This window comes from Rhinoderma darwinii, chromosome 4, assembly GCF_050947455.1.
Source record: "Rhinoderma darwinii isolate aRhiDar2 chromosome 4, aRhiDar2.hap1, whole genome shotgun sequence".
Taxonomy (NCBI): domain Eukaryota; kingdom Metazoa; phylum Chordata; class Amphibia; order Anura; family Rhinodermatidae; genus Rhinoderma; species Rhinoderma darwinii.
In genome coordinates, this window is record NC_134690.1 from 95,476,260 (window position 1) to 95,500,435 (window position 24,176).

Here is a 24,176-nt window from a genome sequence, read left to right on the forward strand (position 1 = left end):
TCGCTGCATCTTAGTGGTTTGTAGCAAATTGGCAGCCTTGCCATGAGATAGCACGCCGACTGCTACGAAGGCAACAGGAGGCCTAAGGACGGCCTCCTGGTCTGCCAATTAGGCCCCGACTGGAAGCAGTGCCTAATCGGCTTGCTGTCAGTGAACAACTGACAGCTCTAATACATTGCACTACGTAATTAATGCAATGTAGTAGAACAGCAATCAAACAGTTGGACCTTGAAGTCCCCTAGTGGGACTAAAAAAAAAGCTGGAAAAAAAAAAGTTTCAAGTAATAATAAAAAAAAAAAAAATGTGTTGCCCTTTTTCCCTTGTCAAGTCATTTAATATTGAAAAAAATAAATAAACCATATATATTTGGCATCGCCGCATCCGTAACAGGCTGAACTATAAAAACATTATGTTATTTATCCTGCGCTGTGAGCGCCGTAAAAAAACAAAACAAAAATAACTTAAAACACTCTGCCAGACTTGGTTTTTGGTTACGGTGCCTTCCAAAAATAGAAATATAGTGATCAAAAAGTCACAGGTTTTCAAAAATGGTACCTATAAAAACTAGTTCTTCTCGCAAAAAACAAGCCCTCATACAGCTCCATCTACTGAAAAATTACAAAGTTATGGTTCTCACAACATGGCGACAGGAAAAAAACATTTTCACAAAAGGAATTTTATTCTGCAAAAAGTTGTAAAACAAAGTGCTATAAATTTGCCATCGTCTTATTTCAGTTTCCTTCTCTACTTCCTTACCCTTTCCTTCTCTTCTTCATTTTTTTATCTCCCATTTTATTTTATTATCACTTGTGTATTCCTACACCATTATTTTCTACATGTTTTTGATCATTTATATTTGATTTCCCCATGCTGCAATTAGAATGCATGATTTATATGGGCTGATGTATGCGCTCATTTATACTATTCTGTTGCATACTTATACTAAGTAATTACAGTAGTAAAGTAGTACATCTTGAAATGTACATATGTGTTTCTATCTTTTGTAATGGAAAACTTGTTAATAAAAATCGGATTTAGAATGAAAAAAAAAATTTGGTATAGCCAGAATAGTAAAGACCCGCAGAATAAACATGCAAACGAACTATTATATATTATGCCAGAATTGCTGTTTTTTGGTCACCTTGCCTCCCAAAAATCAAAAAGGATAAAACGTGATCAAAAAGTTGCATGCACCCCAAAATGGTACCAATCAAAACTACAGCTCGTCCCGCAAAAAAAACAGCCCTCATACCACAACTACTATGAAGAATAAAATAAGCACAGGATCCCATGTGCAGGCCCAAGGGAAACATTTCTTCTGTTTCAAGCTGCGATTTATCAAGGCTCTAAAATTAGGGAACCAGGAAGGGTAGGGCCCAAACATATCTGCTAGAAGTAAGCATGCCCGTATTATACAAGGACAACGCTTTCCTAGCAAAATTCCCCAAACTGCAAAGGCGTGGAGTGTGGACCAAAACGGGGATATAGAAAGGACACCATTTATCATCACGACGCTGGCCGGTGCAGAAAGGATTGCTTCATAGCGTAACACACATCTATGGATTATTTTATTGGGTTTTGAACCCAATTATTATACCACCTGACTATACCCATGATGTACGCCCAACATTATAAACTAAAGTACCAGTAAAAAACTACTACAAAGCCACGCTCCAAAAGCCAAATGGTGCTCCCTCCCTTTTGAACCCTACAGTGTGCCAAAACAGCTGTTTACTTCCACATATATGGAATCACCAAGTCAGGGGGAACCCTTTTAACAATTTTTGGGGGGCTGTCTCTCCAGTGGCATAAGCTGGACACAACATATTTGCCACTGAAATGGCATATCTAGGGAAAAGTTGCAATTTTTACTTTGCACCATCTGCGGGACATTCATTTGCAGAAAAGACCTGTGGGGTGAAAATGCTCATTATACCCCATAATAAATGCCTTGAGGTGTTTAGTTTCTAAAATAAGGTCATTTCTCAGGGGTTTCTTTTATTATGTCACATCACAGCCTCTGCAATTGTGAACCAATACTTTGTAAATCGCCAAGGCCTCAATTTCGCATGGTACTCTTTCACTCCTGAGCCCTGTCGATCGTCCAGGCAAAAGATCAGGGCCACATGTAGGGTGTTTCTAAAACCAGGAAACAGAGCATAAGGCCTTTTCCACAGGAACGTGTCCTGTTGATGTCTTTATGTAAACATGTACTTTTTATTTTTCTCTTCGTTTCTTATGAACTTGTGCGTGAATCACGGACAGTGCACGGATGTGTGCCCGTGTGCTGTCCATAAGTTGACTTCAATGGGTGCGTGATGCGCAGAAAACACACAATAGGAAATGCAGAGAGTTTCATGCAACGGAAACCCGCTGCATGTCTGAATAACCGCATTGAATTGCATAGGTCCGTGTGACGGCAGTTGTTTTAACGTCCGTCACACGGACGTATTCAATGTTCGTACGAAGGAGGCCTAATAATTAGAGAGCTGTCTTTTCATAGTGGCACAAGCTGGGCACCACATATTGGCATACCTATGGAAAAATTGCCATTTTCACTCTGCAACATTGAGTGTATGCTATTTTCTGTAAAACACATGCAGGGTTAACATTCTCACTACACCCCATACCTTGAGTTGTGTAGTTTCCAAAATGGGGTCACTTCTGTGGGGTTTCCACTGTATTGGTCCTACAGTGGCTTTACAAATGTGACAGCGCACAGAAACAAATCCAGCAAAATATGCGCTCCAAAAGCCAAATAGTGCTCCTTCTCTTCTGAGCCCTACCGTGTGCCCAAACAGCAGTTTACGACCACATATGGGGTATTGCCATACTCTGGAGAAGTTGCTTTACAAAGGTTGGAGTTCTTTTTTTTTTTTTCCTTTATTTATTGAGAAAATGAAAAAGTTTGAGCTAAAGCAACATCTTATTGAAAAAAAAAATGTTTGTTTTTTAATTTTCACTGAAAATTGAAAATTTAAGTTTAGCAGAAATTTCTCACATTTTCAAGAGAATTTCAAAAGGCTAAGCCTTGTAACGTCCTAAAAAAAAAAATATAAAAGGATGTTCAAAAAACTATGCCAACCTAAAGTAGACCTATGGGGGATGTTAATTAGCAACTATTTTGTGTTATAACTATTCGTCTTACAAGCAGATACATTTAAATTAATGAAAAAAATTCACAATTAAATACTGAATGTATCGAGCAAATTTTACCAATAACAAAGTCCAATGTGTAACGAGAAGACAAATCTCAGAATAATAGATTTCAATAGTGATAGATCTGGTGCAAATGCTTTCCATTTGTCACCATTGTGTAAGGGTTGCGTTGTTTTGACGGAATCAATACCATAGTCGACTGCGCTATTCATTTCGACAAAATGACGGAAACCTTACACAACGGTGACAAATGGATCAGTCATCATTGAAATCAATGGTGATGCAAACGGAAACCTAAGGTTTCCTTTCATGGGTTCCCTTGACGGAAAGGTAAGACGGAACCCAAGAACGGAGTCCGGACGTGGATGTAAACGAAGCCTAAATTGTAAACTTAGATTTGACCGATAACAGCTGGGCAGGATCCGCTGTCACCGAAGCCGTAGGTAATGTACCGTAATTTATGTAATTATTGCAACGTGAACATAGAATTAAAAAAAAAAAATTTTTATTTTTAATTCGTTGACATTTTAAGCAAAATAATATGTTAATCCTGTGGATACCTAATCTGTAGGTTTCTGTTTTTTATGTAATATATGGGTAGTAAAATATATTTTATATTAAATAATGACTTTTTTAGTTGACATTTGTATATTTCTTCGTTAAATTTTTTTTTTTTTAAAGGATAATTTTTTAACAACTTTATTTTACACTTATAAATGTATTAGCATACTCTTGTATGCACACTAACAGCAGGCTTACAGAACAGACAGCCCTGGGGTTCTTTCGAGGTCCCCAGGGCTGACTGCAGAAGGTTCCCCTAGTCCCCAATAGAGTCACCAGGTAATCGAGTGCTGCGATCGATGGGTGTAGTCCCTTTTGATCATGCCGCGGTAACGAACCGTGGCTAAGGGTGAAATGACCAGGATCTGAGTTTCCTCCGATCCTAGCCATACTAAAGAGGCTGCTCTACGTACAGTAGCCCTTAGTAACAGCTCCTGCTTAGAGCACGAATGCAGCGCCAAAAGACGTCACTTTAGACTTGGTACCTGCACCGACCACCGTCAAAATTGAGCGGTTGGGCTTCTGTGTCTAGATATTTCTGTTACATTAATGTTATTGAGCTCCCTGGCGTTCTTTTTATTCCTTTTTAGGAAGGCCACATTAGGTGGACAGCAGCGGTGGCCACACATGCTTAGTAACTCAGTCCCACTAACAAGATCCTCTATAAGAGTAAAAAACGAAGCGGCAGTAACGCTTGGTTGAGCGCTGAGCCTCTTAGTTCTGATCGACTTCTCTCGGAAAGCCCAGCAATTGGTGTATGGGCTTAATAGAAAGTATATGAGCCCGTACACTAAGTGCTCGGCTATCCGAGAAAAAAAAGCAATCAAAAACTAAGCGGCTCAGAGCTCATCCAAGCGCTTCTGCGGTTTCATTTTAGCGATGGGGGGTCCGAAGTGCTCAGACCGCCACCGATCAAAACTTCTGACATGTGATACGTCCAAAGTTTTTTGAAAGTTTAGCAACCCTTTAAAGTGATAGTCATGAGGTTTGTTGATACCAAATGGCTGACCTGCTAGGTAGATATAGCGATCAGGTAACAAATTAGGAACATACAATTGTTGAAGTGGTAACTGCTTGCTTCAGTATAGAAAATAAGGCTATGTTCACACAGCCTATTTTCGGGCCGTAAACGCCCGAAAAAAAATCGGAAGCAGAACGCCTCCAAACATCTGCCAATTGATTGAAATGGGAAAAACGGCGTTCTGTTCAGACATAGCCGTTTTTTTGTGCGGCCGTTTTGAAGGCCACTTCTTGGGACGTTTTTCATAAACTATTGAAAACTGCTCCAAAAACATCTGTATAAAATGCGACTGGCTTAAAAAACATCTGAAAATCAGGAGCTGTTTTCCCTTGAAAAGAGCTCCGTATTTTCAGATATTTTTGAGTTTGCGTGTGAACATACCCCAAGTCTTATTCTACAGTGTGTCGTATCCGCCAAACTAGGAAGAGTCTGGCATCTAACGCTCCAAGTGCCAGCAGCAAATTACTAGGAGTATTGGCAGCACGGTGATACAGTACAAAGAATCCGTATGACAGATGGAGTCATGCTCCATTAGGGAATATGGACATCAAAGAGGGGGGCCCACCACTCATGACCCCCCTCTATTAGCCAAAGAGCCACCATCTGAATGGTTGCCATGGAGAGATGTCTGGCTTGGCAAAGCTTTGAGACTGGCTCACATTTGAAAGGGGTTGTTCTAGTTAGACAACCCCTTTAACAGATCAAAAACGAAATGGGTACTAATGGCTGCCATTCATTTCAATCTCTCTCAATTGATTTTCGTTTCAGTATTATATAAAAAAACATGAAAAACACAAGATTTATCAAAACTGGTTCAAAGGTAAAGTGGAGCAGTTGCCATAGCAACCAATCAAGTGTCTGCTTTCATCTTCCAAAGGGCCTTTGAAAAATGAGGAGAAATCTGATTGGCTGCTATGTGCAATTTTTCATTTGCACTAGTTTTGATAAATCTCCATTGTGTAGGGGAAAAGCACCAGTGTGATGTTGTAAAGAGAATATCACCTACACTGGCTTTGTATTGAGATCTCAATAAAACACTGTGGAGATCAGAAAAGCGTTCAATGTACATTAGAAGTTATTGTTGTACATTATTAGATGCCAGCCAAACCTATACATATATATCCTTATAAACTACAACAACTTTCCACCTCAAGATATCAGCCACAACACTCCAGACACACAGGCATCCCATGCAAGTTACGATCACCCCACTACCCATGCAGGGAGCGCCACCTTCTTCAGGCTTCTACCTCACATATGATGTGTGTAAGTCCATGAGTAATTTTTTATGCCAGGCCCAAACTACACACACGATTCCCAGGTGCACGATACTAATGTGGGAGGCCATTGCCAGTACAGTGATACCTGAAAGCACAGCGGATACCCATAACTCCGTACAATGTTACTACAGCTACACCGGCAACTGGAGAACAGCAGCAGCCGCCGGTAAATGAAAGGCCTACTGTTTGGGAAATCCACCATGCAGGAACGTACTATATACATACGAAGCTAGGGCCAATGCCCTCCGTCACCTCCTGGTTCTTAATCACCCCCTTTTCGTTAACGACTACGCGGTTCTCTAAGACGCTTTACGCTTCCGGTTCCTGTCTCGGTCTTTCTCTCCCCTCGGCCGTGCTATGCCGCGCTCCGCCATTAATCACGTGACACGACGGCCCGCCCCTTCCCTGAATAAAGCTAGCGGCTCAAAATTACGTCAGCACTGTTTTTTTTTTATTTTCCGAAACTTTATTTACAAAAATAAAAGACTGTTGTGTATAGACTACTTATTTCTACAAAACAATTATCATAGCGTACTATGTTTATTGATCTATAATATTCGCTCACTTTTCCCATGCACTTTGCTTCTGTTATTTAGGACATAATTGTAAATTGCTATGGAATGTATCACTAGAAAACACCTGTAAACGAAAGTTATTGGTCTTGTTTATCAAAATGATCGAACAGAAAAATTGGCTTTGTTGCCCATGGGAACCAATCAGAGCTCAGTTCATATTTCCAGAGCAGTTTAAGAAATGAAAGCAGCGCTCTGATTCGTTGATGTGGGCAACAAAGCCAATTTTGATAAATGTGGCTTATAAAGCTCTCGTGTGTAGTCCTGAGCAACAACCCCTATTCCAACTATTAGGCTGGGGTTATATGGAGGCTTTTTTGTTAGGGTGAGGCCACACAGAGCGGAACTGACCCAGCTGTGATGTGGCCAACAGTTGCGCTGGCACCATGTTTGGCGCGGCTGTCAAATTGTCTTTTAATGGCAGCGCGTTGTTGGGTATAAAACATCCCTTAGCCCAGGGGTGGGCAAACTTTTTGACTCGCGGGCCACAATGGGTTCTAAAATTTGACAGAGGGGCCGGGCCAGGAGCATTTGGAGGGAGTGTTTGGGCCGGATATACTAAAGCATTAAATGTAGTGTGTGCAAACCTCATAGCACAGTAAGAACACTACAACCCAATTTATTAACTGTCTTTCAAATGTGAAAAATAGCCCTTATCAGTTAATAAATTTGTCTCAAGGAATATGCAAGATATGGCATTTACATACTATTTCGCAGATACTGGGAGGAGGAAATGTAAATAGATTAAAATAACATACGCACTGTGATTTATCAAGAAAAAAGTTCTGTTGACTCTGTAAATTAGCTGCCAACCTCTGAGCAGTAGCCGCCCGTTCTTGTGTTGACTGCTTGCTAGCATAGTTTGCATGCTTCGTGGCAAAGTGACGGCTGATATTGTACTCTTTGAAAACCGAAGGGCTTAATGGTGACGTGAAACGAAGTGAAAATTAAAGTGAAATAAAGAGAAATACGCGCCACATTAACCCCTTAATGACCGGGCCATTTTGCACGTTAATGACCAAGGATTATTTTTTGTTTTTTCACGGTCGCATTCCAAGAGTCGTAACTTTTTTTTTATTACGTCGACATAGCCGTATAAGGGCTTGTTTTTTGCGGGACGAGTTGCATTTTGTAATTGCACCATTTTTAGATGCTTACAATATATTGATTAACTTTTATTAACTTTATTTTAGGAGAGAATTGAAAATAAGCAGCTATTCCAGCATTAATTTTCACGTTATAAATTTACGCCGTTTACTATGCAGCATAAATAACATGTTACCTTTATTCTACGGGTCGGCACGATTACGAGGACACCAAATATGTAAAGGTTTTATATGTTTTCCTATGTTTGCACAATAAAAACCCTTTTAGAAAAAAATTACTTGTTTTTGCATCGCCGCGTTCCAAGAGGCGTAATTTTTTTATTTTTCCGTCGATGTAGCCGTATGTGGGCTTGATTTTTGCGGGCCAATGCGTAGTTTTCATTAGTACTATTTTGGGGTACATAGGACTTATAGATTAACTTTTATTTTATTTTTTATGGGGGGAATGGGAGAAAAGAGAGAATTTTGCCGTTGTTTTTTGCGGGTTTTTTGGACGCCGTACATCCGGCGGTTTCATTAATGTGTTCATTTTATTGGTCAAGTTGTTATGATCGCGGGGATACCATATATGTGTATGTGTTATTTGTTTTGACACTTTTACTGAATAAAACCACTTTTTGGGCAAAAAAAGTAGTTTTATTTGATTTTGACTGTAATTATTTTATTTTTTTTCAACAAACTTTATTTAACTGATTGACATTTTTTTTTTAAGTCCCACCAGGGGACTTCACTATGCGATGTGCCGATCGCATATATAATGCTTTGGTATACTTAGTATACCAAAGCATTATTGCCTGTCAGTGTAAAACTGACAGGCAACCTGTTAGGTCATGCCTCCGGCATCGCCAAACAGGCAGTTGCGGAAGACAGACCTGGGGGTCTTTGTTAGACCCCCGGCTATCATGGAAACCTGACGGCGACCCGCGATTTGTTTGCGGGGGCGCCGATCGGGTGACAGAGGGAGCTCCCTCCCTCTGTCAAACACATTAGATGCCGCTGTCACTATTGACAGCGGCATTTAATGGGTTAAACTGCCGGAATCGGAGCGCGCTTCGATTCCGGCAGTTGCAGCAGGAGCCAGGCTGTGTATAACAGCCGTGCTCCTGCCGCTGATCGCGTGGGTACACTGGTAGTACCCGCGCCATCACAGGACGGATATATCCGTCCTCCTGCGCGAACTAGCAGCTGCTGAGGACGGATATATCCGTCCTTCGGCGTTAAGGAGTTAACAACGGTCAATGTGTTTTGAGTGCGCCATCTATTGGGAAAACGTGGGCATTGCAGGGAAAGGGGAAAAAAAAGGAGGTTTTTACTATGATTTGGACAAGTTCGGCGGGCCGGATTAAAAAGCCTAACGGGCCGTATGTGGCCCGCGGGCCGTAGTTTGCCCATGTCTGCCTTAGCCTGAAAAATCATGTGGCCATTAATGAATATATCTTTTATTGCCGCACAATTTTACGAACATGGTGCTGGCTCGGCTGTAGGCCGCATCGCAGCCCGGTCACTGCCGCTACATGTGGCCTTATGCAGCCACAGCCTAATAGTTGTCATAGGGGTTGTTGCTCAGGACTCCACACAAGAGAACGATTATCAAAATTGGCTTTGGTGCCCATAGTAACCAATAAGATCTCTGCTTTGGAAATATGAACTGAGCTTTGATTGGTTCCATGGCAACAAGGCCAATTTTTCTGTTAGACCTTACCCTCAGCGCGACTTTCCAATTTTATTTTTATTGAACTACAGCTGCATTCTAGAGGATACATGCAACTCAATTTATTCTTGTAGTAAATACGGGTCCATTCGACCCGTATTCCACTAGTATTTATGGACCCATGCCCGTAAATACGGGTCCGGTGTCACCAGTATTCCACCCGTATTTACGGACCCGTTTTCTCTGCACTAATCGGCAGCCCCTTCTCCCTATCAGGATAGAGAGAAGGGGCAACACTTTCGGGCAGAGATTCCGCAGCGTTCGAAAGTAAAAAAAAAGTTAATACGTACCCCGGCCGTTGTCTTGATGACGCGTCCCTCTCTTGACATCCAGTCCGACCTCCCTGGATTTCGCAGCAGTCCATGTGACCGCTGCAGCCTGTGATTAGCTGCAGCGGTCACATGGGATGAAACTTCATCCCGGGAGGCCGGACTGGAGGAAGAAGAAGAGTTCTGGGTAAGGTAACTTTTAATACTATTAACTCCAGCGGTAGCCACTGTCAGGGTGCTGAAAGAGTTACTGCCGATCAGTTAACTCTTTCAGCACCTTGGACAGTGACTATCCCCTGACATCGCCTAGCAACGCTCCCGTAATTATGGGTGCACACACGTAGCCACCCGTAATTACGGGAGCCCCATAGACTTCTATGGGCCTGCACGTGCCGTTATTACGGCCTGAAATAGGACATGTTCCATATTTTTCAACGGCACGCGCACTTTCCCGTAAGCATACGGGAAGGTACCTGTGGCCAATAGAAGTCTATTACGGGCGTTTTTACGTTCGTGTGCATGAGGCCATTATCAGTATATACGGAAGGGTGTCCGTAAATACAGTCCGTATTGCATCAGTATATACGGGTCTGTGAAAAAAAGAGGAAGGATGCGAATTATGTCATCAGCATGTTGCATAGCAACGCTTCCGTAAATACGGACAGTATACGGATGCACATCCGTATACCGTCCGTATTTGCAGAAGCTCCCCTAGACTTCTATGGGAAAGTCCTTGCCGTAAATACTGACAAGAATAGGACAGGTTCCATAATTTTTTCAGCACGGACACCCATCCGTAAATATGCTGAAAGGTGTCAGTGGCCAATAGAAATGAATGGCTCCATAATTAGGGTATGTTCAAACGTAGTGTTTTCAGGCGTAATTCGGGCATTTTACATCTCGAATTACGCCTGAAAAAACGCCCCTAATACGCCCCTAAGGGTATGTTCACACACACTAATTACGGACGTAAATCGGGCGTATTAACCCCCGAATTACGTCCGAAATTACGGCTTGAATGCGTTGACAAACATCTGCCCATTGAAAGCAATGGGCTGACGTTTGTCTGTTCACACGAGGCGTATATTTACGCGCTGCTGTCAAAAGACGGCGCGTAAATAGATGCCCGCGTCAAAGAAGTGACCTGTCACATTTATTATTTATTTCATTAGTCCCACTAGGGGACTTTACTGTGCGATCTTCAGATCGCTGCTATAATGCTCTGGTATACTTCGTATACCAGAGCATTATTGCCTGTCAGTGTAAATCTGACAGGCAATCTGTTAGGACGTGCCTCCGGCGCGTCCTAACAGGCATATGTCCAGGGCAGACCTGGGGGCTTTTATCAAGCCCCCGGCTGCCATGATACCCCATCGGAGACCCGCGATTGCATTCGCGGGCCGCCGATGGGTGACAGAGGGAGCTCACTCCCTCTGTAAACAACGTTAAATGCTGCGGTCGCTATTGACGGCGGCATTTAACGGGTTTAACGGCCGCGATTGAAGTAAACTTCGATCGCGGGCGTTGGAGCAGGAGCTCAGCTGTCATCAGACAGCTGAGCCCCGGCTCCAGCCTGCACGGGAGACCCGTGCAGGAGTTAGACTAGGCTCACGTGAAAAGGCGTCAGCCTAGCCTAAGGCCCCTTAGTGACCAACGTAAAAAGGCGTATTGGTGGTCACTAAGGGGTTAAGCTGTCGCTACATCGGTTTTTTTTTAGTTGTCAAAAACAACAGATTTAGGTAATTTGTTGCCGTTGGTCTTGCCACAGTAGTCAGATGCCTAATAAGGGTATGTTCACACGCACTAATTACGGACGTAATTCGGGCGTTTTTGCCCCGAATTACGTCCAAAAAATGCGCCTCGATAGCGTTGACAAACATCTGCCCATTGAAAGCAATGGGCTGACGTTTGTCTGTTCACACGAGGCGTATATTTACGCGCCGCTGTCAAATGACGGCGCGTAAATTCACGCCCGCGTCAAAGAAGTGACCTGTCACTTCTTTGGCCGTAATTGGAGCCGTTATTCATTGACTCCAATGAAAAGCAGCGCCAATTACGTCCGTAATGGACGTGGTGTTCAAGCGCCTGCACATGCCGGTACGGCTGAAATTACGGGGATGTTTCCTCCTGAAAACATCCCCGTAATTTCAGCCGTTACGGACGCTGCCGTGTGAACATACCCTAAAGGTCAAAACTTGATCTGATGCATTTGCATATTTTTGGTTTCTGCTCGGGTGTAGTCCTCATAAATGAGCAACCTGAATAAAGACAGATCAGGAGTAGATTTACACAACTTATGTGTAAAGAAAAATACAAAACCTGAAACCAGGCATTTTTTAAACATATTTGCCAAGCGTTTTTTTCGATGCATTTTTTTTGGCATGAACCCTTAGCAATGTTAAAAATGTGCTTCAAAAACGCCTCAAGAAGTCACATATCACTTCTTTTTTATGAGGCATATTTTTACAGTGTTTACAGTGGAGTAAAATTACACCTTGTATAAACTACACAGCTGTTTACCATCAAAAATAAAGGAAAGTTGTTTGCAGGCATTTTTGACGTGTATTTCGGATTGCAATACAACTGTTTTACACTCTGAGATAAGCCAGAAAATAAACCATGTGAACATGCCCTAAGCCTATATTCACACCACATTAAATGTTTATGTTCGACACACACGTAGGGAAAAATCTCCAGACGTATGTGCCAAACATAAACCCCCGACATATACAGCTGTATACCATACAGTTGTATACGTTATCGATAGGCTGCCATGTAAAAAAAATACACTCTTCTGTCATCCGTCAGGTCCATATGGGTCTATGGACACAATCAGTATATAGCCGGAAGTATTTGGCCGTGCATAATCTAAATGACACACCAAATGTGGCGTAACTAGACCCTAATAGGCTTCCGCCACTATTGTCATTACTTGACGAATTTAACTAAACTGCCCCGGAATGACAAATGGTTCATAGGTTTGCCCTCCAAAATCACAAACATAGCGCCAGCTTTAGGCATAACCGCTATATACACTGTACTTTTGTTTATATATTATGGAACGAGTAAATTAAACAACCCACAAAGTGCAGCGGTTGTCCTGAGCAACCAATAAGATTCCGGCTTTTACTTTTTTCTAGTGATATGCTGATGAGTGGCCATAGGCAGTGGCGTAACTACCGTGGTAGCAACCGTAGCGGCTGCTACGGGGCCCGCGACTTGAGGAGGCCCGTGCCGCCAGCCGACACGCCCCCCCATATGCCCGGTGGCGCCGCTAGCAGCCGTTACGGCTGCTATAGCAGTGGCGCCACTACTATGAGGCCCGCGCCGCCAAGCCTCCAACAAGTATGGGCCGGGCGACACAGGCCCTCTCATGCCTGTAGGCGTCGCTAGCACCGGAGGGGGCCCCGGTGATAGCGACAGCCAAATACATGCACTAGCGCTGAATGCCTGACCATCGAGCGCATTACAATGACGCTGATTGGCTAGCGGCGCGATGATGTCATCGCGCCGCTTCCATGCTTGAAAGGCCCTGATTGACGGGGCAAGTCATTCTGCCCCGCCAATCAGCGTAATTGGACAACGCTCATTCAGCTCCTGCAGACCCACTCAGAAGAGAGCAGATCTGCATCGCCAGCGAACGGGATCATGTGAGTATGTAAAGTTTTTTTGTTTTTTTTCTCTCATAAAACTGTTAATGGCATTATCTATAGGTGGGGGCTCTATCTACAGGGGGGTCGTCTATATCTGGGCCACTATATACAAGGGGGGTCTATATGTGGGACACTAGCTACAGGGGTGGTCTGTATGTGTGGATGTGGGGCACAATTTACAAGGGGGATCTATATGTGGGCCACTATATACAGGGGGGTCTATATGTGGGCCACTATCTACAGGGGGGTCTATATGTGGGGCACTATATACAGGGGGAGCTATATGTGAGACACTATACAGGGGTGGGCTATATGTAGAGCACTATCTATAGGGGAGCTATTTTTTAGGGCACTTTCTCTTGGGGTGGGCTATATGTGGGACACTATATACAGGGGTGGGTTACCTGTGGGGTACTAGCAACAGGGTGGCTATATGTAGGGCACTGTCTACAGAGGTGGGCTATATATGGAGCACTACCTATAGGGGAAGCTATATGTAGGGCAGCATGGTGGCTATGGGGGCACTATCTACAGGGGGCACGGTGTGTGTGTGTGTGTGTGTGTGTGTGTGTGTGTGTGTGTGTGACAGTGTATGGTACTATTATAATCAGGGACACAGTGTATAGCGCTATTATAGTTAGAGGTGCAAGAGGTGTTGAGAATTTTAACTTTGTTTATAGGTGCAGAAATGTTTTAAAAGGGAGAAGCTGAAGACATGTGAGCGTAAAACTTATAGAACCATACCGAAAAAATAGAGCTCGTAGTCAAAGTATATATGAAAATACAACAATTTTATTGCACAAATATAACATACACTTAAAAAACATCTAGGTTTAAGACTCTGGTATTAACACTGCGGTATTTTAGAGCACAACAAGGAAAGTACTGAATAAAAAAATATAATGGATTGGTTACAGACTGCATAGACTGCCTATAAAGATTATGTGAGATTTCTCAGCCACACTCGGTTCCAAGCTGAAGCACCCTAATGTCCTCTGATAACCCCTATATGTAACCATCTAATAAAGGTGGAGGGGTGGCAGAGGGAGTAATCAGTATCAATCATAAGTAGTCAAGCATGTAGTCTTACCCATTATATAGAGGGAGAGTATTACAGATTCATGTTGGCTCAACCACAGGGACCCCAACGCGCGTTTCGCCGTTAGATGCTTCCTCAGGGGGTACGAGTAAAACTGCAGAAATGGGTCATGGCCGGGGGAAATCCATCATAGAGGTCTGACCGGAGGGAGAAGAAAATAACTAGAATCTGAGACGTCACCGGTGAGTCACTTAATGTAAATGTTTATTCTGCCCCTAATCATCACTGTAGTCACTGTATGATCTGCAGCGAGATGATTATGATATGATTTTTTTTGGTGAAACCGCATCTCCCAGTATACCCTCACCATTGTTCAGGCCATGCTGGGAACTGTAGTTTTAAGCCGTACAAACCTATACGGCAGGGTTGCACTAAAATGAGCTGTATTTGTCCTGGTGTTGTATATATGTATTGATCTTGGTTCTGATGCTGTATGTAAGTACTGAGCTTGGTTCTGGTGCTGTATATACGTATGAGTTTGGTTTTGGTTCTGTGTATATATGTACTGAGCTTGGTTCTGGGGATGTATTGAGGTTGGTTCTGTTGCTGTATTTATGTACTGAGGTTGGTTCTGGTGCTGTATATATGTACTGAGCTTGGTTCTGGGGATGTATTGAGGTTTGTTCTGGTGCTGTATTTATGTACTGAGCTTGGTTCTGGTGCTGTATATATGTACTGAACTTGGTTCTAGTGCTGTATTTATGTACTGAGGTTGGTTTTGGTGCTGTATTTATGTACTGAGGTTGGTTCTGGTGCTGTATATATGTATGGGCTTGGTTCTAGTGCTGTATTTATGTACTGAGGTTGGTTCTGGTGCTGTATATATGTACTGAACTTGGTTCTAGTGCTGTATTTATGTACTGAGGTTGGTTTTGGTGCTGTATTTATGTACTGAGGTTGGTTCTGGTGCTGTATATATGTATGGGCTTAGTTCTAGTGCTGTATTTATGTACTGAGGTTTGTTCTGGTTCTGTATATATATATGGGCTTGGTTCTAGTGCTGTATTTATGTACTGAGGTTTGTTCTGGTGCTGTATTTATGTACTGAGCTTGGTTCTAGTGCTGTATTTATGTACTAAGCTTTGTTCTAGTGCTGTATATATGTCCTGATCTTAGTTGTGGTACTGTATATATGTACTGAGATTTGTTCTGGTGCTGTATATATGTCAGAGCTTGGTTCTAGTGCTGTATTTATGTACTGAACTTTCTTCTGGTGCTGTATATATGTCATAGCTTGGTTCTAGTGCTGTATATATGTACTTAGCTTTGCTCTGGTGCTGTATATATGTCAGAGCTTTGTTCTGGTGCTGTATTTATGTGCTGAGCTTGGTTGTGGATCTGTAGTTATAGGATATATTTATAATAAAAAAAATTGCAGGGCAGATGGAATTGTTCCCAATGCTTTGTATATTTAAAGGGGTTGTCCCAAGTTGACTAAAATTTTTTTTTTTATACATTCTAAGCAGGAAATGAATTTTAAAACATTTGGTGTTAAAAAAAATGTAAAATTCATTTCCTAAGTGCCTTTTTTTTACACTTGATAACTCAGCAAGTGCTGGTTATCTTTTCTAAAAAGGGGCGTGAGCGGCTCGATGTCAATCAAGCCGCTCCGCTCTGCAGTGTGCGCGCTCCCGATGTTGCTAGATACTGTAGTTCTAGCAACATCGGGAGAATGTGCGTCTCAAGCGGGCATGGTAAGCCCGATTGAGACGAACTTACCGTGAATGTACTGTACACTACACTACACTACACTACATTCACCCCGTTTCGGCAAGCCACTTTTCCCTCCCCCACCCTGTCACTACATTTTTGTACCCGCTGCATCGGTGCTGCATCAGCACCCGGCGAACAACTAAAAATATATAAAATAAAATAATAATCACCTAAGACGTTCTAACGGCACTCTGAACGGTCCCGTCACTTGCCATCTTCCTTCTTCTTGGCGCCGCTCGCATTCATAGTAACAATGCGTTGTGGCGCAGATGACGTAATCATATCAGGCCCACGTGATTACTTCATCTGCGCCCACCGCTCTGTTATTGTGAATGGGAGAAGAAAAGTGACGGGACCGTTCAGCTCTTCGTGGGAACGTCTTAGGTGAGTTTATTTTTGTATGTATGTTGTTATGTATGTTGGTATGTATGTATGTATGTGTGTATGTATGTATATGTTTTCTTGTATGTATGTTGTCATGTTTGTATGTGTATATGTGCATGTATGTTTGCATGTATGTATGTTTTCATGTATGTATGTTTGCATGTATGTATGTTTGCTTGTACGTATGTTTGCTTGTACGTATGTTTGCTTGTATGTATGTTTGCTTGTATGTATGTTTGCATATTTGTATGTGTATGTGCATGTATGTGTATGTGTGCATGTATTTTTGCTTGTATGTATTTTTGCTTGTATGTATGTATGCTTGCTTGTATGTATGTATGTTTGCATGTATGTATGTTTGCTTGTATGTTTGCTTGTATGTATGTTTGCTTGTATGTATGTTTGCTTGTATGTATGTTTGCTTGTATGTATGTTTGCTTGTAGGTATGTATGTTTGCTTGTATGTATGTTTGCATGTATGTATGTTTGCTTGTATGTATGTTTGCTTGTATGTATGTTTGCTTGTATGTATGTTTGCATGTATGTATGTTTGCATATACGTATGTTTGCTTGTATGTATGTTTGCTTGTATGTATGTATGTTTGCATGTTTGTATGTGTATATGTGCATGTATGTGTATATGTGCATGTATGTTTGCTTGTATGTATGTTTGCTTGTATGTATGTATGTATGTATGCTTGCTTGTATGTATGTATGTATGTATGTATGTTTGCTTGTATGTTTGCTTGTATGTATATTTGCTTGTATGTATGTTTGCTTGTATGTATGTTTGTATGTGCATGTATGTGTATATGTGCATGTATGTTTGCATGTATGTTTTCATGTATGTATGTTTTCATGTATGTTTGCATGTATGTATGTTTTCTTGTATGTATGTTTTCTTGTATGTATGTTGTCATGTTTGTGTTTTCATGTATGTGTTTTCATGTATGTATGTTGTCATGTTTGTATGTGTATATGTGCATGTATGTTTGCATGTATGTATGTTTTCATGTATGTATGTTTGCATGTATGTATGTATGTATGTTGTCATGTTTGTATGTGTGTGTTTTCATGTATGTGTTTTCATGTAGGTATGTTTGCATGTATGTATGTTTGTATGTATGTTTTCATGTATGTATGTTGTCATGTTTGTATGTGTATATGTGCATGTATGTTTGCATGTATGTATGTATGTTTGTTTGTATATATGTCTGTATGGCCATGTATGATACTGTCTGCTGGCACCCTGTATCTAAGCCAACTTTGCCGCAGGCTTCTATACATGGTATAACAGTCAGTATCACACATGAAAGTGAAAGTAAGCCTACGACATGTTTTATTTCATTTTTTTTTTTATATTTTTGATTTTTTACAGGTTTGGTGTTTGGACTACGTCGGTTTCGAGGACTACTTAGATGACGCTTTTTTTTTCATCAATAAAATGGTTAATGAGGGTTGTGTTGGGGGTGCTTTATTTCAATAAAATATTTTATCTATATCTTTGTCTTTTCTTTTCAAGTTTTATTACTATCACTTTAGTAATGGCCGCTGTCTGAGTGACAAGGTCCATTACTAAGGGGAGGCTTAGTGTTAGCCGGTACAGAGGCTAACACTAAACACCATTATTACCCCGGTACCCACCACCACCAGGGGTGCCGGGAAGAGCTGGGTACGATCCAGTACCCGACCATCTGTTGTGATGGTCGGGTACTGGGGCGGCCGCAGGCTGGTATTATGAGGCTGGGAAGGGCCAAAAACAGTGGACCTTCCCACCCTTGTAATGCTAGGCTGCTGCTGCTGTGTTGTATCTGGCTGGTTATAAAAATGGGGGGGACCCCACGTCATTTTTTTTTATTATTTATTTATTTTTTTTATTAAAAAGACATGGGGTTCCACCCAATTTATCATAACCAGCCACATACAACACAGTGTTATTAGCCTGGGAATGTACTAAACCAGTGGCCCCTCCCACCCGTGTAATGCCAGGCTGCTGCGGCCTTGTATATGGCTGGTTATTAAAAATGTGGTGGACCCAACGTCTATTGTTAAATTTTACAAAAAAACGACGTGGGGGTCCCCCCCATTTTTATAACCAGCCCGATACAACACAGCAGCAGCAGCCTAGCATTACAAGGGTGGGAAGGTCCACTGTTTTTGGCCCTTCCCAGCCTCATAATACCAGCCTACGGCCGCCCCAGTACCCGACCATCACAACAGATGGTCGGGTACTGGATCGTACCAAGCTCTTCCCGGCACCCCTGGTGGTGGTGGGTACCGGGGTAATAATGGGTGGTTAGTGCTAGCCTCTGCACTGGCTAACACTAAGTACCGCCTTAATAATGGACGCTGTCAATCAGCCAACTGTCATTATCTAGGCACTAATAAAGTTTGAAAAAAAAACACAAAGACAAATTTTTTTTATTGAAATAAGAAATCCCCAACAAAACCCTCGTTAACCATTTTATTAAAATGTGAAAAAACGTAGATCTACGCAGTAGTCCAACGAATCGAAAGACGTAGTCCAATCGGTACATCAAAATCTGCAACAACATTAAAAAAAAGTTAGCAATGTGAACAATACCGATACTTATACTCACCTACACACACACAAACAACCACACACAAACATATACACAAACACATATAAACACACACCCATATATTACACAAACACACACATAAACACACACACATATACACACACACACACACATATATACACACACACACATATATACACAAACACACCCATATATACACACACACACATATATACACAAACACACACACATACACAAACACACACAAACATATACACACAAACCTATACACATATGCACAAACACACCCATATATACACAAACACACACACACATATGCATACATATACACATATGCACAAACACACCCATTTATACACAAACACACACATATACACATACATATACAAAAACACAAACATATACACACAAACATATGCACAAACACACCCACATACACAAACACACACACACATACACACACACAAACATATACACAAACACACATATACACACAAACACATGTACACAAACAAACCCACATATACACAAACATATACATATATACACAAACACACCCATATATACACACACACACACATATACACAAACACACACACATAAACACACCAAAAAAGCACACACACATATACACACAAACATATACACACAAACATATGTACACAAACACACCCATATATACACAAACACATACACAAACCCACACATATACAAAAACACACACACACACAAACATATACACAAACACACCCATATATACACACACACAAATATACACAAACACAAAAATATACACAAACATATACACACAAATACACCCATATATACACTCACACATAAACACACACACATATACACAAACACACCCATATATACACAAACACAGACACACACACACACACACACACACACACACACACACTTACCTTTAGCGGAGCGCAGACTTCTCGCGACGGGTGCCTTCCACTTCATCTCCTTGCATCTCCTGCGCATGCGCCGAGATGCGCCGAGATGCGCGTTCATGAGTAAATGACATCCTCTCCTCCGGACGCAGAGGATGTCATTACGCATGCGCGGCCACCGCTAAAGGTAAATAGCGGTGGCCGGGAACCTAGGCAACGAGCAGGATACAAAGAGGGACCGACCGCAACTTCAATCAACGTTATCAAGAAAACGACATCGCTGGACGACGGACAGGTAATTAGAATTCTTCTTATTTTTACATGGGGGAGCTAACTAGCACCATTTATCAACTTGGGACAACCCCTTTAATGGGAATCTGTCAGGTAGTTTTAACCCCTTAAACCGCCACCATGCAGGAATACATGACCTGACAATATTTCCAAACATTCCCTTGTATGTTTTTTTCAGATGCAGCAAAATTCTTAAAAGCCACTTTTAAAACGGCGCACACTATATGCTAGTTGCTCATTTTAGGGTCATGGGGCGGTGCCGCTACCCTGAAGAGTCACATAGTCCTGCCTCCAAACCCACCTTTCCATGTTTGAGTGACATCTCCCTGGCTGATAAAACTTTCTCGGATGCGCCATTGCCTTGTGGCACTATACACAGGTGGGGGGGGGGGGCTGTGTGGCACTATACACAAAGGGGGGCTGTGTGGCACTATACACAAAGGGGGAGCTGTGTGGTACTATACAGAAAGGGGGAGCTGTGTGGCACTATACACAAAGGGGGAGCTGTGTGGCACTATAGACAAGTGGAAGCTGTGTGGCACTATACACAAGGGGGGGCTGTGTGCCACTATACACAAGTGGGAGCTGTGTGCCACTATACACAAGTGGGAGCTGTGTGGCACTATACACAAAGGGGGAGCTGTGTGGCACTATACACAAGTGGGAGCTGTGTGGCACTATACACAAGTGGGAGCTGTGTGGCACTATACACAAGGGGGGGGCTGTGTGGCACTATACACAAGTGGGAGCTGTGTGGCACTATACACAAGTGGGAGCTGTGTGGCACTATACACAAGTGGGAGCTGTGTGGCACTATACACAGGGGGGAGCTGTGTGGCACTATACACAGGGGGGGAGCTGTGTGGCACTATACACAGGGGGGAGCTGTGTGGCACTATTTACAAGGGAGAGGGCTGTGGCTCTATCTACAGGGGGCTGAGTGTGGCACTTTCTACTAAGGGGGGGCTGTGTGGCACTATATACAGTGGGGGCTTTATGGCAATATCTACAGGGGGGCTGTATGGCACTATCTACAAGGGGAGGTGGGGCGCTATCTACAAATGGGGTGACACGGTCTATAGGCGGGGCTATATAGCACTGTCTACAGGGGGGCTGTATGGCACATTCTACAGGGGGCACTATTTATAAGGGGGAATGCTTGTGGCACGGGGGGGGGGGGGGGGGGGATTAGGTCCGGTCAAGAGTTTGCTATGGGGCCCAGTCTTTCCTAGTTACGCCCCTGGCCATAGGCTACATCTCACGTTTTGTTTGCTCTGTTTTCTGTGCTTGGATAGCGTCCGTGAAGCCTTTCTGGCTACAGCCTCGTCCATACCCGCGCTGCATGTGTACATTTCAATAAACTTTATTTATAAAGATCGCGTTGATAACTCATAGAACGTTCGTCTAATGAGGGTGGATCTCGCAAGTTCTAAAAATATGCAAACCTTACTTTACTATCACTGACAGTTTCTGTGCTCTGATAGACAAACGAATACCAGAGACCACCCACAGTCCGCCCGGTAGTCTGCGCCTGTTTCCAGGGACACCAATGCAGCAGCAACTTGTCCTGCTATGTAGTTAGTATTCTGACAAGCCAATAGTAGAGCTGATCATTCTTTCTGCTCTTGGTGATACATTATTATTTATTTTGTTGCGTTATCCTTTATTCCATCGCACATAAATTGTCCGCGTCTGTCGTAGTAATAAAGCTTGATTGGAACGAGAAAGAAAAACACGTCATGTGTAGAGATTCTGGATGCCGCCGTTCGTCTTGTTTCGCTGGTGGGCGGGGCTTAATCAGTCACGTGATTGGTGGCGGAGCGCGGTTCAGTCAGACTGAGGGAAGAGAAAGACCGAGACCGGAACCGGAAGCCAAAAGAGTATCTGAGAGAACCGAGCAGTCAGTGGGCTCGTTGACAGTGTGATCGTCATTTGTTTTGCAGCGGCGAAGAGAGGACTGAGGTGCTGCGGGCCCATCGCCTCGTATGTATGTGGTCTTTTTTTTTTGTTTTTTTTTACATTGTTGTCTCTGCTAAGAGACGTGACACCTCAATGTGTAACGGCGCCTCCCGGTTGTGCCCTACTGGTCACCGACGTGGATATTGCACTTTTTATAAACTGCTGGACTGATTACATTGTGTGTAAATGGAAGGTGAATGGGTCATGTTATCAGTGGAGCGCTGGATAAAACTGTCACATTCACCACTGGCCTGCTCACTGCAGTCTTTATAATGTTGGCATTGTATCAAGCTGTGTCATGTGTAAAATATGTAATCGCGATATAGATGTGCCTGCGACTTCCCGCTGATCACTGGGAGTTCCAGAGATCGACCCCCTATGATCAGCTGGTTTACTATGGCCCCTGCACACTGCAGGGTTTCCATGTGGAAATGCTGCGTTTCCACATCATATATTGACATGGTGCACCGCAGGTGAATTTCCGCACTTTTTTTTTTTTTTTTCCTGCAGCGTGTGGATGAGACTTGTTCAAATTTCTTTCCCCTTTTGTTGCTACTGTAATTCACTGTGGACTTTCCACACACACAAAATCTTAACGGAACTTCTACAGTAAATACGTAAAGTGTGCAGGAGGCCAAGTCTATGTTCACACGGGTCGGATTTGCTGCAGAAAATTGCCACAAATCCAACCCACATATCGCAGGAAATTCCGGACAAAAGTCCACATCAAATAAAAAATAATTAATTACGTATACTCCATTCCCTTCGCGACGCTTCCCTGTCTGGTTTGTTGAGGCGGCCAACTCAGATAATATTGTGTCCCATGTGACTGCTGCAACCTATGATTGGCTGCAGTGGTCACATGGGATGAAACGTTATGGTACGTGAGGTATGTTTTTGTTTTGCCTTTTTGAAATATATTTGAAAAGGGGGCTTTTATTTCCATACTTGTGAATTTTTTGCTTCTGATTCGCAGAAACCCTATGGTTTCAGTTTGGATTCCGTTCATGGGTTCCCCTGTCGGAAAGCTCCATGGAACCCATGAACGCAGTCCCGACGCAGATGTGAACGAAGCCTAAGCTGGTCTCCTGATATACAAGACGTGAACACTAATCATAACCTTTCTTTTTTCCTGTGCATTTTACTAATGGGTTGTTTTACGTTCAGAAGCTGGAATCCCATACGGCCATAAAGCTGGCCATACTCTCCTATAGACACGACGGTCCGGTTATTCTAAGTGGGTACTTGAATAGCTGAAGTGAGATCCAGATGGACCTGACCCTTGCTTCCTCTACAGCGATAAGAAGGGGGGTTATTCAGTCCGACTTTTCCCATACGCACGTGATTGTTGGGGGATACCGCTGACATTGACCAGGTCCCCTGAAGAATTTCTTAGGGGTTTGGTCTCACAGCTGAAGATTTGCTACATTGTGTCCAGTGTAGGCTGTGATCTAAAAACATCAGCAGCACAAAGTTTTCCTTCATTGAGGGTGTTCTACGGTGTATCAGAGTAGGTGCTGTCCACCTTTACCCCGGGCTGTTTACCTACCAGAGGATTTGCTGGAAAAAAATAAATCTAAAGTAGGGTCAGTGTTGCCCTTGCTATTCAGACAATTTTCACACTCTTGATCTACGCTAATTAAAACTTTGATCATAAATTAATCCTTTTATGTTCCTGGATTTGTGTTTTTTCTGAAATTAAGGACCTGTTACATTGAAAATGCTACCCAGCATTTTACACTCATGAGCGGCTTCTGCAACAGATCCACACGAGGATTAGCACCGTTGTCATTCTATGGGTATGTTCACACGCACTAATTACGGACGTAATTCGGGCGTTTGCGCCTCGATAGCGTTGACAAACATCTGCCCATTGAAAACAATGGGCAGACGTTTGTCTGTTCACACGAGGCGTATATTTACACGCCGCTG

General features: G+C 42.7%; 2 protein-coding genes across 12 annotated transcripts in view; one reads left to right on the forward strand and one right to left on the reverse strand.

Moving 5' to 3' along the window:
- WDR33 (WD repeat domain 33) overlaps window positions 1-21,758 on the reverse strand; it is a 135,246-nt gene extending 113,488 nt beyond the window's left edge. Inside the window, exon 1 of one of the 6 annotated variants that reach the window (XM_075861406.1) lies at window positions 21,736-21,758. Coding sequence is in view for 1 of the 6 variants with exons in the window: in XM_075861400.1 (XP_075717515.1) it covers window positions 14,423-14,426 (4 nt within the window). In the remaining 5 variants the exon portion in view is untranslated. Of the gene's footprint in view, window positions 1-6,106; window positions 6,196-6,235; window positions 6,421-14,422; window positions 14,553-21,735 lie in introns of those variants that run through there. The other 5 variants (XM_075861400.1, XM_075861404.1, XM_075861403.1 and 2 more) reach the window with 5 other exon arrangements.
- A 272-nt stretch (window positions 21,759-22,030) lies between these two features.
- Window positions 22,031-24,176, forward strand: part of SAP130 (Sin3A associated protein 130) — a 49,972-nt gene continuing 47,826 nt past the window's right edge. For 3 of the 6 annotated variants that reach the window (XM_075861410.1, XM_075861408.1, XM_075861409.1), the window contains exon 1: window positions 22,031-22,272. The gene's annotated coding sequence lies outside the window, so the exon portion shown is untranslated. The remainder of the gene's footprint in view (window positions 22,273-24,176) is intronic. The other 3 variants (XM_075861407.1, XM_075861411.1, XM_075861412.1) reach the window with 3 other exon arrangements.